General features: G+C 42.5%; 1 protein-coding gene across 10 annotated transcripts in view; it reads right to left on the bottom strand.

Annotated features, from left to right (window-relative positions):
- gata3 (GATA binding protein 3) overlaps positions 1-18,449 on the bottom strand; it is an 88,478-nt gene that overhangs the window by 54,975 nt on the left and 15,054 nt on the right. For 3 of the 10 annotated variants that reach the window (XM_062983281.1, XM_062983282.1, XM_062983283.1), the window contains exon 2: positions 3,634-4,155. In XM_062983281.1, the coding sequence (XP_062839351.1) occupies positions 3,634-3,874 (241 nt within the window). In that variant the 5' untranslated portion in view covers positions 3,875-4,155. Of the gene's footprint in view, positions 1-3,633; positions 4,156-6,748; positions 7,607-18,449 lie in introns of those variants that run through there. The other 7 variants (XM_062983284.1, XM_062983287.1, XM_062983280.1 and 4 more) reach the window with 6 other exon arrangements.

Raw genomic sequence — 18,449 nt, forward strand, 5'->3', positions numbered from 1 at the left:
GAATGCACTTTGGCACCACTGGAGCTGCCCTGGCTCAGTGCTTGGGAACCCTAAGATTTGTAATTTTGCAAAGTCTTGAGCCTTCTCTGCCCAAACTACCAAACTACAATCCCCAGGATTCCTCAGCCTTGAGCCAAGGCTCAAAGTGGTGTCAAACTACATTCATTCCACAACGTAGACGGACCTTTTGTATTGAGCTTGGGAATACATTATTCAGCAGAGCTCCATGCATGCTAATAGGGCAAGGAAACAACCCTATCATCTCTTCTTTCTTTTTTTGAATAATTCTAACACTTCAGCCCCGAGGCCAAGTCATTACGCCTCTTTTTTTCCCCCTGAATTATATTTTCAAACCGTTGCAATGTTATTCTGGCCTTTTCCCCCTCTTCTGCTTCCATTCCTCAATTGGAAAAACCTTTCTCCCTCCCTTCTTCTTCCAACGAGGTTTCAAAATCACTGTCAAAAGAGTCCATTGGGGCTTTGGGTCAGTGATATTGTTGTGAAGGTGAAGAACTAGAAAGGACGGTTTTGTGTTTTCATTTCAGGAATAAAGGAAAGAGTTTCCACGAGCTCAGCTAAGGCTAAGAAGGCAAAGCCGCTCCATCGGAAATATTGCTACTCCCTGAAGGAAAATCGCACAGAATTGCGATGGATCGTACTTTGAGTATTTTATAAAGCAGACAACAAATTTAGAAGGAGTTCTAAAGCGCGTTCCTGTGCTCGGATCTGGGCCCTTTACCTTTCCACCAGTGTTTTTTATTGCAGCGTGGAAAGGCGGGTTGGAGGCGGCAATATTGCCTTCCCGACCTGAACTGGTTTCCTCGAGAGTAGAGCTCCCTGAGCCTCCCCTTGAGTCGTTTAGTAGGTTTGGCAACTTTTAATAAATGGCCTCGCTTTGCAAAGGAGATCTTTTGGGATTTCCCAAATCCAAGATTTAGGATTTGCTTCCCTACACTCTTCCCTTTGAAACACACATACATATATACACACACACACACAATACACATATATCTACATACACACACACACACACACACACATATATATATATACACACATATATTTTCACAATATATGAAACTGGGAGATACACAACCCTGCATTGGGAGGCGTAGGAATACACACACTGGATCGCCCCGTTTCATATATGTATTTGGTTGTATATCTCTCAGTTTCATATACATATATACAGTACACACAAAACACATTATATTTATATATCACACAACCAAATATGAAACAGAGAAATACACAGCCTATTATTATATATTATATTATATTATATTATATTATATTATATTATATTATATTATATTATATTATATTATATTATATATTATATGCCTAGGCTTCCCAATCTAGGGTTGGATATCTCCCCGCTTTATATGTTGCCTGCGTTTGTATGCAAATAAATAAAGGGTTGTGTATCTCCTGTTTAATATTTAGGCCTAAATATGCTGTAGCAAGAACCACAAAATCCATCCTTTGAGTAAGTAAACCCCATGGATTCGGAGAGGATTTAAAAAGTCACCAGAAAGGCCAATGGTTTTGTTTGGTGCGCTTCCCCAATTCAGGCTCATGACATTCCCTTGATCACCCGCTTTTTAAAATTGACTACATCAAGAAATAAAAAAGGGTCCTCTAATCCGGAGCTTGACTTTTTAGGCGCCTTGACTAACAGGTTGGGGAGTCAGGAAATAGTTTAGAGCCCAACGCCTAACAGCCAACCTGAGGTGTCCCCAAAGCCTTTTCTGTTGGGGAATCTGAGCTGTTAAGACTCAAAATAACACTCAGATGAGGTGATTCCAGAGTATCATAACCAATAGAAACTTAGATATAATGAGCTAGGACAAACTTCCATTCTTTAGGATGGTTTAGGATTGCAGAGTCAGAACTTTAGGTTCAAAAATCTTTTGATAGAAAAAGGTCTTTGACCTATCTAGGCTTAATAAATATCCTGCTTTCTTTCTATCTATGAGGATGCAAAGTCCCTGCAGTTACATTTTGCCTAGAGAGAGGCAAAGTGTGCATCCTCATAGCTAGAAAAGCAGAAGAATGTATTTCTTTGACTTCAACAAATATTTTTGAACCTAAAGATCTGCTTCTGAAATCCTAAGGAATGAAAGCTGATCCCAGCTCATGACATGCAGAAAGCCTTCTCTATCAAGAATGTCTTTGACTTCAGGAAATATTTTTGAACCTAAACTTCTGATTCTGCCATGCTAAGGAATGGAAACATATCCCAGCTCATGACATATACAGTAGAGTCTCACTTATCCAATGTTCTGGATTATCCAACACATTTTTGTAGTCAATGTTTTCAATGCATTGTGATATTTTGGTGCTAAATTCGTAAATATAGTAATTAATTACTACATAGCATTAATGTGTAATAAACTACTTTTCCTGTCAAATTTGTTGTATAACATGATGTTTTGGTGCTTAATTTGTAAAATCATAACCTATTTTGATGTCTAATAGGCTTTTTCTTAATCTCTCCTTATTATCCAACATATTCGCTTATCCAACGTCCGTTTATGTTGGATAAGTGAGACTACTGTACTTTCTACTGGTTGGGAAGCTTACTTCTGATACTCTGCTATATTAATAGTGGGAAACACCCCAATTGAGGATTAATTTGATTTTAATAGCTCAGATTCCCCAACATTTCACTTCCTAATGGCGAGGAGATGGAACTTAACAAGGGTTTGAGAAGGGAAAACAACAAACACGCTCTGCTACTTGTCCACATATCCCAGCTCATGACATGCAAGTTTCTACTGCTTGGGAAATTTACTTCTGGTACTCTGCTATATTGATGATGGGAATCACCCAACTGAGGGTTATATTTTGAGTTTAACAGCTCAGATTCCCCTACATTTCCTTTCCCAATGGCGAGGAGATGGAACTTAACAGGAGTTTGAGAAGGGAAAACAACAAACCCGCTCTCCTACTTGTCCACATATCCCAGCTCATGACATGCAAGTTTCTACTGCTTGTGAAGTTTATTTCTGATACTCTGCTATATTGATTGTCCACATATCCCAGCTCATGACATGCAAGTTTCTACTGCTTGTGAAGTTTATTTCTGGTACTTTGCTATACTGATAATGGGAATCACCCTAACTGAGGGTTATATTTTGAGTTTAACAGCTCAGATTCCCCAACATTTCCCTTCCCAATGGCGAGGAGATGGAACTTAACAAGGGTTTAAGAAGGCTAGGAGCAAGGAAAACATCAAACGTACTCTCCTGCTTGTCCAGGCGCATTTTAGTCGCGCTCTGGTTCTCATTCCTAGGCTTTTACTACCACTATTAGCGGCTTATCGAATGGGCAAGAGCTGTGGTTGGGTGGACAGAAAAGGACCCACTTTTGGATCCAAATGACAAGGGGGAAAGATTCAATTTAAAGTCCTGGCACATGTAAACTTGGGTCCTCCAGGTGCTTTGGACTTCAACTCCCATCATTCCTAACAGCCTCAGGCCCCTTCCTTTCCACCCTCAGCCGCTTAAGCGGCTGAGGGTGGAAAGGAAGGGGCCTGAGGCTGTTAGGAATGGTGGGAGTTGAAGTCCAAAGCACCTGGAGGGACAAAGTTTGCCCATGCCGCGTCTAAGATGCCATGGCTGGACTCACCGTGATGGGCAGGCGGATACCTCTGGACGGTGGCGCGGACGGAGTTGCTGTAGTAGGGCGGGACGTGGTTGCCTTGCCCGTCGATGTTGAAAAGTACATCCACTTCGTCGGGCAGCGGGTACTGCGAGGGGTCCATGTAGGAGTGGCCCAGGCCCGGGTGGTGGGCCTCCGGGTGCTGCCCGTTGAGCACGGCGGCGTGGTGGTGGCTCACCCAGCGGGGCTGCTCCGCGCTCACCTCCATGCCGAGCCGAGCCCCAAAAAGGGAGGAAAAGCCTTTCCAGGAGCCCAGGGAGGGAAGAGGGAATTGGGAGGAGGAGGAGAAGAAACCCCAACAACGCCTCTCCAAAGACTCAAAAGGTTTGGGCACTTTGGGCAGAGAGGAGGGAAGGGAGAGAGAGAGGAGTCTCTTGTCTTTGCAAAGGGAGGAGAGGCGTTTCTTTCCCCTCAATCAAGGGGAGAAAAGGTGTCCAAAGTCTTGTCTTGATGTTGAGGAGACGCGTCTTCTCTCTTCCTTCGGCTCACCTGCGAAGAAAGGAGAGAAAACAAAAGCGCAAAAAGAGGGAAAGAAGGGGAAAGTTTGGGTTAAAATAAGGACAACAATAATGTATTATCGATAGCTTTCATGGTCAGAATCGCTGTGGGTTCTTCCACATAAAAGGTAAAGGTGATGTTAAGTCCAGTCATGTCCGACTCTGGGGGTTGGTGCTCATCTCCATTTCTAAGCCGAAGAACCGGCGTTGTCCGTAGACATCTCCAAGGTCATGTGGCCACTAGCATGACTGCATGGAGCGCCGTTACCTTCCCGCCGGAGCGGTACCTATTGCTCTACTCACACTCTGGGGGTTGGTGCTCATCTCCATTTCTAAGCCGAAGAGCCGGCGTTGTCCGTAGACACCTCCAAGGTCATGTGGCCACTGGCATGACTGCATAGAGCGGCGTTACCTTCCCGCCGGAGCGGTACCTATTGATCTACTCACATTGGCATGTTTGCGAACTGCTAGGTTGGCAGAAGCTGGGGCTAACAGCGGGCGCTCACTCCGCTCCCGGGATTTGAACCTGGGACCTTTCGGTCTCCAGCTCAGTGCTTTAACGCACTTTGCCACCGGGGCTCCTTCTTCCACATAGCTGAATAAAATCCCACATTTTCTGCTCTGACCGGGGATATATGGCAGTGTGGATTCAAATAACACAGTTCAGAGCAGAAATTATGGGATTTTCTGCCTTGATATTCTGTGTGGAAAAGCCCTAGGTTGCGGTGTGTTTTCCGGGCTGTACGGCCCTGTTTCAGAAGCATTATCTCCTACACAACAGAAAACCATATAACAACTTGAAACCATATAACAACTAAACGCAATACAATGTTTAGGTCTCGTCTCCCTCCTACTTTCCCCAAACAACCTTTCCTTGTTTTGTGTGTCGTCGAAGACTATCCTGGCTGGAATCACTGGGTTGCTGTGAGTTTTCCGGGCTGTTTGACCATGTTCCAGAAGCATTCTCTCCTAACGTTTCGCCCACCTCTATGGCAGGCATTCTCAGAGGTTGTGAGGTCTGTTGGACACTAGGCAAGTGGGGTTTATGTATCTGTGGGATAATGTCCAGGGTGGGAGAAAGAACTCTTGTCTGTTAATGTTTCAATTAATCACCTTGATTAGATTTTTAAAGCCTTGCAGTTTCAAGGCCTGGCTGCTTCCTGCCTAGGGGAATCCTTTGTTGGGAGGTGTTAGCTGGCCCTGATTTCAGTTCTGGAATGGAGAAGAGCAAACCACAGACCCCCTATTACAATGCAACTTGAGCCCTGCCACATATACAATGGAGGACCTTCTTACAGCAACACCAGAGCCACTACTGGTCAAAAGACATTTAGTATAATGCTAAGTTTTTAACTTTGTTTGTTTTTCCAAATACATCACAAATATACCCTCGGTTCGCCTCTGACACGATAAATATAAAATGTCTGGAATTCCCTGTTTTCTTAGTGTTGCTCTTTATTTACTGTCCTGATTTTAGAGTTTTTTAAATACCGGTAGCCAAATTGTGTTCATTTTCATGGTTTCCTCCTTTCTGTTGAAATAGTCCACATGCTTATGGATTTCAATGGCTTCTCCGTGTAGTCTGACATAGTGATTGTTAAAGAGTGTTGTCTACCGTACACCATGCAGCTGAGGACAAGTCTACATAGGGACCACCAAAGGCAGCAGCATTGCCCGGACATGGATCAAGGAACAGGAAAGACACTGCAGACTAACTCAACCAGAGAAGTCAGCCATAGAAGAGCACTTGATGAACCAACCTGGACGCAGCATATTATTTGAGAACACAGAAATGCCGGACCACTCTCACAATCACCATGTCAGACTACACAGAGAAGCAAATGAAATCCACAGCATGTGGACTATTTCAACAGAAAGGTGAAAATGAACAAAGTCTGGAGAATTTTAAAAAATCTAAAATCAGGACAATAAATAAAGAACAACATCCTGAAAACTGGGGAATTCAATCAGGGCTAGGTAACACCTCCGAACAAAGGATTTCCCCCAAGCAGGAAGCAGCCAAGCTTTGAAGTTGCAAGGCTATTCGGTGCTAATCAAGGTGATTAATTGCAACTTTAACAGACAAGAGTTCTTTCTCCCACCCTGGACATTATTCCACAGATACATAAACCCCACTTGCCTAGTTCAGGGTGGGAGAAATAACTCTTATCTGTGCAATTGCCCATCATGATTAGCATTGAAAAGTCTTGCAGCTTCGAAGCCTGCCTGCTTCCTGCCTGGGGGAATCCTTTGTTGGGAGGTGTTAGTTCTTTCTCCCACCCTGAACATTCCACAGGTAAATAAATCCCACTTGCATAGTTTCCAACAGACCTCACAACCTCTGAGGATGCCTGCCATAGATGTGAGCGAAACATCACGAGCGAATGCTTATGGAATATGGCTGTACAGCCCGGAAAACTCACAGCAACCCAATAATAATAATACATAATAGCAGTCAACTAAACGAGGCAACGGTTTGAAAGGCGCGGAAAGAAATCTCTCTGGCTGTTGAGAGACCCACAAGTTTGGGGAGTCCTTTCTGGTTTCTTCTCTTCTCCAAAGCAGGGTTTGGCCCACTCACTTACCTCTCCAAAAAGAAGCAGTTCCGGCTCTTCTTTCTCTTTCGATCTTCGGCGAGGAAGACTGGCATTAACTCGGGGTCTCAAAGCCCTACCTGTTTACCTCTGATTTTGGGGTACAACCCCACCCCAAAAAAGAAAACAACAGAGAGAAAGAGCGAAGTCCTCAAGGAAGGCCGGTAAGAGCTCTGCGTAATCCTGCCGCTATCAATATTAATCGCTAATTAATTAATCAGGGGGCTAATAATGGGCCGGGGCTGGGTTTGGGGGCCCCTCTGGTCTCTCCGCCCCCTTTTTGGGGGGTTAAGCCCTCCCTCCTCCTCCCTTTTCCTCCCCAAAGGCCCCCAACTTTGCGCAAAGCGGGAGCACTTTTACGCAGCAGAGTTTACGGATCTGGGAGCATTTTGGAGACAGGCAAGAAGAGTCGAGAGAGAAAGGAAGGGAAAGGGAAAGAGAGGAAGGGGATCGGAGGGGATCGGAGCCCGGAAAGTCAGCGGGGGGAGCCTGGAAGCCCCCCGAAAAAGGCAAAACGGAGGAGACTCAGGAGAGGAGAGCCGAGAGCCAGGTTAGACTGAAGAAAGGAACTCGCTCGCTTGCTTGGGGATTGTCCGCTTGGAGATTGTCTGTCCTCCTCCTTCGCGGATTGCTTGCTCCTCTCTTCCTTCTCTTCCTTCTCTTCCCCCTCCTTCCTTTCCCTTCTTTCTTTCTCTCTTTCTGTCTGTCTTTCTTTATTTCCTTTCCTTTTCTTTCTTTAAAGGGAAGGCATTCTTTCTGAAAGAACCAGGATGGCGCCAGCCGGCTCAGGCTTCACAGACGGCTGTGGCGAGACACAACTTTAAGGAGGTTCCAGTGTCATCAGAGCAAAGGGGTGGGAGGGTGGGTGGGGGGTTGGGAGGGAGGGGAGGGGGGAGGGGGGGGAGCCAAGGGGGCGGGGCCTCTCCTCCAGAGGGGAGGGGCGTGCGCACGGACGCCCACGCGCGCTTTTCGCTCTCATTCAGGAAGGAAGCAAGGAACTAACTTCTTTCTTTCTTTCTTTCTTGAAGCCCCTCCGTTTCCAAAAGTTTCCAACCCCCTCCCCATTTCCCTCCACATATGAACCAAGCCCTGCCTTGTTTCCTATCTTTTTTTCAGAGCTGGGGAAATAATTCTATTATTATTATTATTATTATTATTATTATTATTATTTTATTATGACACAGCAAACAAGATAGATATGCTTGATTCCATATCACAAAATCACAAGTCGAACACTTCCCAAGTGTCTAGGACTGTGTGATGTATTTTCGGATAATAGAATAATAATAATAATAATGTATTATTATTATTATTAATGCTATTATTATTATCATTATTAATGCTATTATTATTAATGCTATTATCATCATCATTATTAATGCTATTATTATCATTATTATTAATGCTCAGGCCTGTAGCGGGGGGGGGGGTATTTAGGGGTTCAAACCCCCCCCCCCCCGAAATTTTTCAGGTTTTTTCATGAATTTTAACTGGTTAACCAAATCCCCATGCTAAGTCTATGAGACGCAAAAAAATTAAGAGTCCCTCCAGGCACTATCTCAAGCAGATATTGACAGGACTGAACGGGGGGTGGGGGGGTCAGGGTTTCAAACCCCCCCCCCCGAAATTTTCAAAACCCCTCCCGAAATTTTTTTCTGGCTACGGCCCTGTTAATACTATTATTATTATTATTATTATTATCATTATTATTATTAATGCTATTATTATTATTATTGGAGCCCCCGGCGGCGCTGAGCTGCTGAACTTGCAGACCGAAAGGTCGCAGGTTCGAATCCGAGGAGCGGAGTGAGTGCCCGCTGTTAGCCCCAGCTTTTGCCAACCTAGCAGCTCGCAAACATGCCAATGTGAGTAGTAGATCAATAGGTAACGCTACGGAGGTAATATAAGGTAACGCGCTCCATGAAGTCATGCCGGCCACATGACTTTGGAGGTGTCTACGGACAACGCCGGTTCTTCGGCTTAGAAATGGAGATGACCACCAACCCCCAGAGTCGGACACGACTGGACTTTACCTTTACCCTATTATTATTATTATTATTTGAAACACAACAATATGAGTCCACAGCAGACACTCTGCTGGCTGTTGGATCCCACGTTGGACACTTTCCAAGTGTCTATTATTATTATTATTATTATTATTATTATTATTATTATTATTATTATTATTATCATGTTTTTAAAAGGTCTTCAGCCTTCTCTGCTCAAAAGTGCCGGTGCTTTACCAAACTACAAACCCCAAGATCCCCTAGCATTGAGCGCCCTGAAAGTTGAAAGTGGTGTCAAACTGCATTAATTCTACATTCTCCCCCTTTGCAAACATTGAGAGGGAATAGATATTATTATTATCTCTAGGTACATTCAGAACTCTAATTGAATCGTAACTATAGCCTTTAGGACCTCATCACACTAGAGCTTGGATCCACTTTAAATCCACTTTAGGGAGGGGGCTTTAAACGGTTCAGCCAGACAAATCCTGGGCCTCACCACACTACAAACCCCAGAATTATGCAGGAGGGAGAAACCGAATTTAAAGTGGATTCATGCTCTAATGTGATGAGGCAGTATAAAATGTATTTAATGTGTTTTCAAAGGCTTTCATGTCCGGAATCACAGGGTTGCTGTGAGTTTTCCGGGCTGCCTGGCTGTGTTTTAGAAGCATTCCTTCCTGACGTTTCGCCCACATCTATGCCAGGCATCCTCAGAGGTTGTGAGGTCTGTTGGAAACTAGGCAAGTGAAGTTTATATATCTATGGAAAGTCCAGGGTGGGAGAAAAAACACTTGTCTGTTGGAGGCAAGTGTGAATGTTGCAATTAATCACCTTGATTAGCATTGAAAAGCTTTGCAGCATCAAGGCCTGGCTGATGTCTGCATGGGGGATCCTTTGCTGGGATCCCCCCAGCTATAGACAAGTTTACATAGGGACCAGCAAAGGCAGCATTGCCCAAACATGAATCAAGGAACATGAAAGATACTTCAAACTACTTCAGCCAGAGAAGTCAGCCATAGCAGAGCATTGGATGAACCAACCTGGACACAGCATATGATTTGAGAACACAGAAATGCTGAACCACTCTCACAACCACCATGTCAGACTACAAAGAAAAGCCACTGAAATCCACAAGCATGTGGACAATTTCAACAGAAAGGAGAAAACCATGAACATGACCACAATCTGGCTACCAGTATTTAAAAAATTCTAAAATCAGGACAGTAAATAAAGAACAACATACTGAAAATAGAGGAATTCCAGACAGAAAACAATCAGGGTCAGCTAACACCTCCCAACAAAGGTTTCCCCCAGGCAGGAAGCAGCCAGGCTTTGAAGCTGAAAGACTATTCAATGCTAATCAAGACTATTAATTGTAACATTTATACTTGCCTCAAACAGACAAGAGTTCTTTCTCCCACCCTGGACCTTCAACAGATATATAAACCTCCCTTGCCTAGTTTCCAATATACCTCACAACTTCTGAGGATGCTTGCCACAGATGCAGGCAAAACGTCAGGAGAGACTGCTTCTGGAACATGGCCATACAGCCCGGAAAACTCACAGCGACCCATCATTATCGTTATTATTATGTTTTTGAAATATCTTTAGCCTTCTTTGCTCATAAGTGCCGATGCTTCAACAAACTGCAAATCCCACAATTGCACAGCATGGAGCCCTAGCAGTTAAAGTAGTGTCAAACTGCATTAATTCTACAAACATTGAGAAGGAAGAGATGTTATTATCTCAGGGGGCATTCATAACTCTAACTGAATCATAACTAAAGCATTTATTCTCCACGATAAATATAAATGTATTTAATTGGTTTTTAAATAAGCTGTTAAATGGTATATACCAGGCATGGGCAAACTTGGGCCCTCCAGGTGTTTTGGACTGCAACTCCCGGCTGTTAGGAATTGTGGGAGTTGCAGTCCAAAACACCTGGAGGGCCCAAGTTTGCCCATGCCTGGTATAGAAAGAATAGTTTGAAAAGGACCATACTCTCCCAGCCAATCAGGAGAGAGAGAAATCCCTCGGCTCGTCAAGTCGTCCCCTGATTGGCTGAGCCCTTTCCATTGTAACTCATTCATTCTTCTCTTTGTGTTTCTGTCCATTGAGCCATTGCATCCCCTAGTGGCTCATTCCTAGCCAAGAGTGCATCTACACTGTAGAATTAATGCAGTTTGACAGCACTTTAACTGCCAGGACTGGATGCAATGGAATCCTGGGAGTTGCAGTTTGGTAAGGCACTAATACCCTAAACACTCTGCAAAACTACAACTCCCAGGCTTCCAGAGCATTGAGCCATTGAATTAAACTGCATTTATTCCACAGTATATAAACTCCAAGAAGAACAGTAAGTCTCCCATCGAATAAAGTTACAATTCTGGACCATTCTTTATATAGTTCTGTTTTGTGACTACTTCAGCTACGTTAGTAATGAGTGATTGTTTAAAAACCAGATTATTTTTCTCTGTTATTGGATTCTCTCCCCTTTGCCTTCAACCTGCTTTTGTGGTTGTCTATAAAATAATTAACTGCCCAGAAGCAACTAGGGATGGATCCTAAAATGTAGAATTAATACAGTTTGGCACGACCTTAACTTGTCCCTGCTATGGGATCAAGGGAATTGTAGTTTTCCAAGGTCTTTAGTCCTCTCTGCCCCCCAAAAAAACGTTTTCATGCCCTAAAAAACAACAAATCCCAGAAAACCATAACATTGAGCCATGGCAGTTAAACTGCATTAAGTCTATGTGTCCTCCAAGGATTTCATGGCTGGAATCACTGGGTTGCTGTGAGTTTTCCAGGCTGTATGGCCATGTTCCAGACAATCAGGGCCAACAAAGGATTCCTCCAGGCAGGAATCAGCCAGGCTTTTAAGCTGCATGGGTTTTCAATGCTAAGCATGGTGATCAATTTTAACAATAACAGGCAAGAGTTCTTTCTCCCACCCTGGACATTGAACAGATATATAAACCCCACTTGCCTAGTTTCCAACAGACCTCACAACCTCTGAAGATGCCTGCTACAGAAGTGGGCGAAACGTCAGGAGAGAATGCTTCTGAAACACGGCCGGGAAAACTCACAGCAACCAACTGCATTAATTCTGTCGTGTAGAGGCGCCCTACTTTCAGTAGGCAGAGCTACTCCGAATTGAAGTCATATCCCATTGAAGGGAAAGGGATTTACACCCAAGTTTTTTAAAAAAAACTCTCCTGAATTTGAAAGCTTGACTGTTTCAACTTAATGGGCCTTTTGCAAATAAAAAAGGCTTTAAACTCAACGGGGCTCAAGCTCAAGCAAGGAAAAACAGTAGCAAGTAATAAGTATGCATGAGGAATAATAACATTAAGTGCGTTGATGTCTCTCCTTAAATAGGATTCCATTATTCCATTCCAAAGCTGGCAACACGAGCATTTCCCCACATCCATTTGCATTCAATTTTGCCAATTTCGTCAGTCTTTCCATCTTAGAATCCACCTCTGGATTCCAATCTCTGGAAATACTACATCTGGGCTTTTCTTTTCTTGTAAATATTGTCGGAAAATAGACTTTCCGCATTTCTATTCCATTTCATTGCTCCATTTTCCTATACAAAAAGGAGAAATATTGATTCCCAACTCAAGCGATTATTCGAGTGGGAATTCCTCTTATGATTCCCCAAATCCGGATCAACGGATGGAGGAGGAATACCAACGAATATTGCAATTTAAAAAAATCATAAACAAAGGGGTGATTCGAAGCCTTTGCCTCTGCTTCCCAGACGCAAAGAAAACAGTTACCAACCAGATATTATTGTCTCTGCATAAGGTTTGCACAGGATTAAATGGAGATTGCGGTCAAATAGGTAAGACAAAACACCTAGTCATTGAAATGTGTATTATTATTGTTTTGTCTCAAGGTTGTTCCCTCGGGGTAAATTCCTTTGCTGAGTGTTCTTGGGAGAGTAACGTTTGCAAAAAAGGGTGAGACTTTTTGCATAAGAAGTGGATTCCCTCACAACTGAAATACCCAACACTGACATCTTTCGTTGTCTTTATAAAGGATGCCTTGATTGGATTTATATTCCACCCGTCTCTCTCTCTAAAGAAAAAGAGGAACTGTAGACTGGATGGATTTCACACCCAAAAGAAATCACTTTTTTTTTGCATTATTTTGGAAGTATTGTAAGACTCAGAAAAGTGTTGGAATGAGGTCATTAAAAACCATTGAGTGAGTGACCTTAAGCAAGTCACGCTCTCTCAGCCTCAGAGCTCTTTTTGAAAATATCTTGCCAAGAAAACCTTAAGGTTGCTGTGTGTTTTCTGGGCTGTATGGCCACGATCCAGAAGCATTCTCTCCTGATGATTCACCCACATCTATGTCGGGCATCCCCTGAGGTTGTGAGGTTTGTTGAAAACTATGCAAGTGAGGTTTATATACCTGTGGGATGTTCAGGGTGGGAGAAATAACTCTTATCTGTGCAATTGCCCATCATAATTAGCATTGAATGGTCTTGCAGCTTAGAAGCCTGCCTGCTTCTTGCCTGGGGGAATCCATTGTTGGGAGGTGTTAGTTCTTTCTCCCACCCTGAACATTCCACAGGTAAATAAATCCTATTTGTGTAGTTTCCAACACACCTCATAACCTCTGAGGATGCCTGCCATAGATGTGGGTGAAACATCAGGAGAGAATGCTTCTGGAACATGGCCATACAGCCCGGGAAAACTCACAGCAACCCAGTGATTCCGGCCTTCGAAAACACATAAAACCTTAGGGTCATCATAAAGGCCTACACAGGCTTAAATTGCAAACTGGAGAAAGGTGGAGTATTATCATTGTTATTATTGATTATGATGTTGATGACCATGGTGTAGTTGACACTGACAATGGGAATCAGGACCTTGGCAAAACTTACTTTGTCACATCCTCAGGATCAAAATGGAAATAAAGCTACCAATACAGTCAATAACAATTTTACAAAGGTTGTACTATGAGGACCCCAGTTTGAATCTCTGCTCAGTTTGTTGCCTGACATTGGCCAAATCACACTCTCTAAACTTTCAAGTTGCCTGTTGACTTCTGATCACCCTTGAATTTCCTAGGCTTTTCTTAGGCAAGGAAGCCTCAGAGTTGATTTGACCACTTCCTCTAAAAGGCAGCCTGGTATTTATTCCTTGGTGGTCTCCTATCCAAGTACAGTAGACTCTCAGTTAACTGGCACCCATGGAAATTAATAGATATTGGAAAAATTGTTACTATTAAAATAGGCATCCTATACCATCCTATACATTCCGTATTGACTTGCCATTAAGATTGATATTAAGACAAAGGCAAACTTAACTCAAACTTACATTTCTGCTCAAAATTTATTTTTATCCTAATTTACTATTAAAAGTAGTTGATGCATAGATCTTTAGCTAAACTACATTGGCACCAAGCAGGCAGACACCTGTATATCTGTATTTTATTTTAAGTGAACCAGATGTATGTTGTATGTTGTTTTTGTATTGTCTGTCTTTGATAAGGCCAACGGGATATAAATATTGTAATAAATAAATAAATAATAAACTGGCTAATCAATAAATTGTTGTTGTTGTATTAAAAGTAGGCATCCTATACCATACTATACATTTTGTATTGACTTGATATTAAGATTGACATTAAGACAGATAAAGGTGAACTTAATTCAAACTTATATTTCTGCTCAAAATTGATTTCATTATAAAATAATATTATTTTTGCTGGTTGCTTGAGTTCAAGTTACTCTTCTTCACTTCATAGACAGAATATGGTGCTTGTAAGGGAGGCTAGGGTTGCCAATCCCTATTCAAGCCATCAAAATCCACTGGACAACCTTAGGTACCCCATACCCCTTGGTCTCAGTGGAAGAGCTTGGGGAAGGCCCACTCTCTCAGCCTCAGAGTGTCACCAGGGACAGCCCTTCCCAGAAATCTGGCCAGGTCAACCCCTGAAGTCAGAAATGATTCCACTAGTTTGTCCTTCCTCGCCCCTCTTCTTCCCCCCTTCCTCCCTTTGACCACTTTGGTTTTGGGATAATAATGGGCCTGAGGTCAAAGCCCATGGCGCCAAGGCGGCCAGGTGAAAGGACACACCTTGGCAACCTGTTTGTCTGTCCAGTTGAGGAGACAGGAGGCTGCAAGAGAAGCCAGGCGAAGCCCCCAGTCTCCCTAAGACCCCAGGACTACACCTGGAAACTAAACTGCTGGCCCCACTCTAATGCAGTTATAAAATTACCCAATTAACCCAATTAACCGGCACCCATCAGCATTAGTAGATGCCAGATAAATATAGCTTCTGCTTACTTGAGAGTTACTATTAACAATAGGCTTAACTAACACTGTACTCCATGCTATACCATACCGTACACTCTTGTGATATTAATTTTGAAATACAGCAATTAAAAGCAAATTAAAAGCAAAGTTTATAAAGTTTATAAAAAGTTTTATAGTATTATTTAAAAAACCACTTTAAAAATATTTTTTCTTCTTTTTTTTCTATTTTCTTGAAAGCTCTGGTTGCCTGAGTTCCGGTTAACTGAGTCTCTACTGTGCACACAACCCTATGCTGTTTTATAAGAAGTTGGCATTCTAAGTTCAAAATTGACCTTAGATTTGCTCCATTAAGTAAACTGCTTTTCCTCCACAATTTGCTTGGATGTAAGACAGGAGTAAAAGCCTCCTTCTAATGCTGCATTTGCCTTATAGGATTAATATGATTTGAGAGCAGTTGAACTGCTGTAGAATCCTGGGAGTTGTAGTTTTGGGAGGCACCAGCAGAGAAGGCTAAAGACCTTGTCAATCTACAACTCTCCGGATTTCATAGCCTAGTATTCAGACAATGCCAGTCACAAAAGTGCTTTTGAAGGGATTTTTTGTGTTACCTATCAGCACATGAAAGGTTCAATGCTATGGAACCATGGGAGTTGTAGTTTTACAAGGCCTTACCCTTATCTGCCAAAGTGGACACCAAGCTACAAATTCCAGGATGTCAGAGCATTAAATCATGGCAATTGGTGTCAAACTGCAATAATTCTATGTAGAGGCACCCCTTGCCAAAAGCATTAGGTTTGCAATGGTCTTAATCCTGACAGGTGAAGAAGGGTAAGCAGCAATTATTGATCATGGCTAGCAGGCATTCTGCACATGCTCAGATGAAAGGTTAAAGCAAATGAGAGGACATTTCACCAATAGCCATATATATTTATGGATAACTCTAATAAAGCACAACCTGGAGCACCTCCCGAGCTCCCTATTTTGGAAAAGTCCATTGTCTAAATAGAAAGCACATAGTCCTAAAGGTTTCACAGAGATCATCTATCCCAACCTGCTTTCCACTGTCTATCCAACTTTTGCTCCAAGACCTCTTTAAGAAAAACACTTCTACTAAATAGATATATTCCACTTTCCAGAGAAAACCTCCCAGTCTGGTGATCTGTTTCTTTTCATTGGGTACTACAATTTCTGCTAGGGTCCCATGGGAGTTATAGTCCAACCATGCCTTGCTCTATGCAAAAGGACATCAGAGCTTCATAAAGGTTGCTATTGTGAGATAACTATACCTCCCAGAGTCCCCAAAATTACTGTTAATGATGTTGGGATCTGTAATCCCCCAAAAGTAGCTTTCCGAGGCTATGGAACAATAAGATCTAGTTAAAATATAAATTATTCCTGATGTGGCCACTACAACCTCCATCATTCCCAGTATTGGCAGAGGATATAGCTACACTTTTTGATCCAACTTTCACTGCCAGGGCTCAATGCGACAGATTCCTGGGAGTTGTAGTTTTACAAGGTCTTTAACCTTCTCTGGCAAGGAGTTCTGGTGCCTCAGCAAACTACAATTCCCAGGGTTCCATCACATTAAGCCATGGGGTCAAACTTGCATCCATTCTGCAGTGTGGATGCACCCCAAGTCTGGAAAACTTTCTCATGGAAGCAAATAATGGGTTTTTTTCTTCTCTTATTGGGAACGGTTATTCCATAGCCTCTGCGGCTCTATTGAGGAACAGAAATCAATTCATTTAAATGGGGCTTGATCCAGAGAAAGCATGGGAGGAGCAGGTATTATTTACATGGATTTTTAAAAAAAGTTTTCCAAACTTTTCTCTTTTTTTCCAATCACAAAAAAAACCTCAACCTAAATCGAGCACACCTGGTGGAAATCTGTTCTATAGATGTGTCAATGTATCTACTTCCACAGCCAAGCCTGCCCAAACCCTTGTGTCTATCTATTGGTGTTACAAGACACGTGTCATCCTCGGAAACTTTCTAATTCTTTCAGGGTTCGCTTTGTTGGCTTGGCTGTTTTTTCCTCCCTCACCTGGCCGAGAAATCCAAAGGAAGATGTTGTGTCTGGATACTTATTTTTATAATATCTTCCCCTCCCATTTTGAAACGATTGGTCCCAATCCTGTGTTTACTCACACTTCAACCAAGTTTGGGGATTCAATAGCATTACACAAAAGACAATATTTTGTTTAATCCTTCTAACAAAGGATTCCTCCAGGCAGTAAGCAGCCAGTCCTTGAAGCTGCAAGGCCGTTCAATGCTAATCAAGGTGGCCAATTGCTACATTCACACTTGATTCAGACAGACAAGAGGTTGTTGTTTTTTTCTCCCACGCTGGACTTTCCACGGATATATAAACCCCACTGGCCTAGTTTTCAGCAGACCTCACAACCCATAGATGCAGGCAAAAACGTCAGGAGAGAATGCTTCTGGAGCATGGCCTTACAGTCCGGAAAACTCACAGCAACCCCCCAAAAATACAATATCCCATCTCCTTTATAATACTGTTTTTATTATTATTATTATTATTATTTCCATTCTACCATACATGGCCTATATCCCACTGTGAGTGTCAACAACAGTAATATTATATTATATTATATTATATTATATTATATTATATTATATTATATTATATTATATTATATTATATTATATTATATTATATTATATTATATTATATTATATTAAAGAATTTTGCCATTTTACCAGACATGGCCTGTATCTCACAGTATGTTGTTGTTGTTGTTGTACCATACACAGTGTCCAGTCCCCAAATCAATGGGATTGTTACCATTGCAATGTACCAAGGAACTGATTCCTTTTTTGGAATTACTTTCTGTCAAACCCTTGCGCGATTCCTGTTTGGAAACAGCTGGGTTTGATGAGAGAGAGAGATGTAGGTCAAGACAACTGGATTGTACTCCGGATTATTTAAATCCGGGATTATAAACCCCGCAGGGGCACCTCGTTTGCAAGGAAATGCAAGAACTCTTCTTGAAAATTTCCTGAGCCCTCTGGTGCGTCTACACTGCCTAATACATGCAGATTGACACTGCTTTCGCTGCACTGGCTCAAGGCGAGGGAATCTTTGGATCTGTCGTTTGATTGCGGGATCCAAGGATTATTCTCAGAATCTTCTCCACCGGGGATTTGGGGGCTTGTAGTCCCAAGTAAGATTTACCAAACTTTCCCGCAGCTAGTCTAAAATATTTCTATCTATTTTATTATTATTATTATTATTATTATTATTATTATTATTATTATTATTGGTTTGATGTGAGTTTTCCGGGCTGTATGGCCATGTTCCAGAAGCATTCTCTCCTGACGTTTGCCCCACATCTATGGCAACCAGCCCTCACAACCTCTGAGGATGCCTGCTATAGATGTGGG

The sequence above is a fragment of the Anolis carolinensis genome, chromosome 5 (genome assembly GCF_035594765.1).
Source record: "Anolis carolinensis isolate JA03-04 chromosome 5, rAnoCar3.1.pri, whole genome shotgun sequence".
NCBI classification, from domain to species: Eukaryota; Metazoa; Chordata; class Lepidosauria; order Squamata; family Dactyloidae; genus Anolis; species Anolis carolinensis.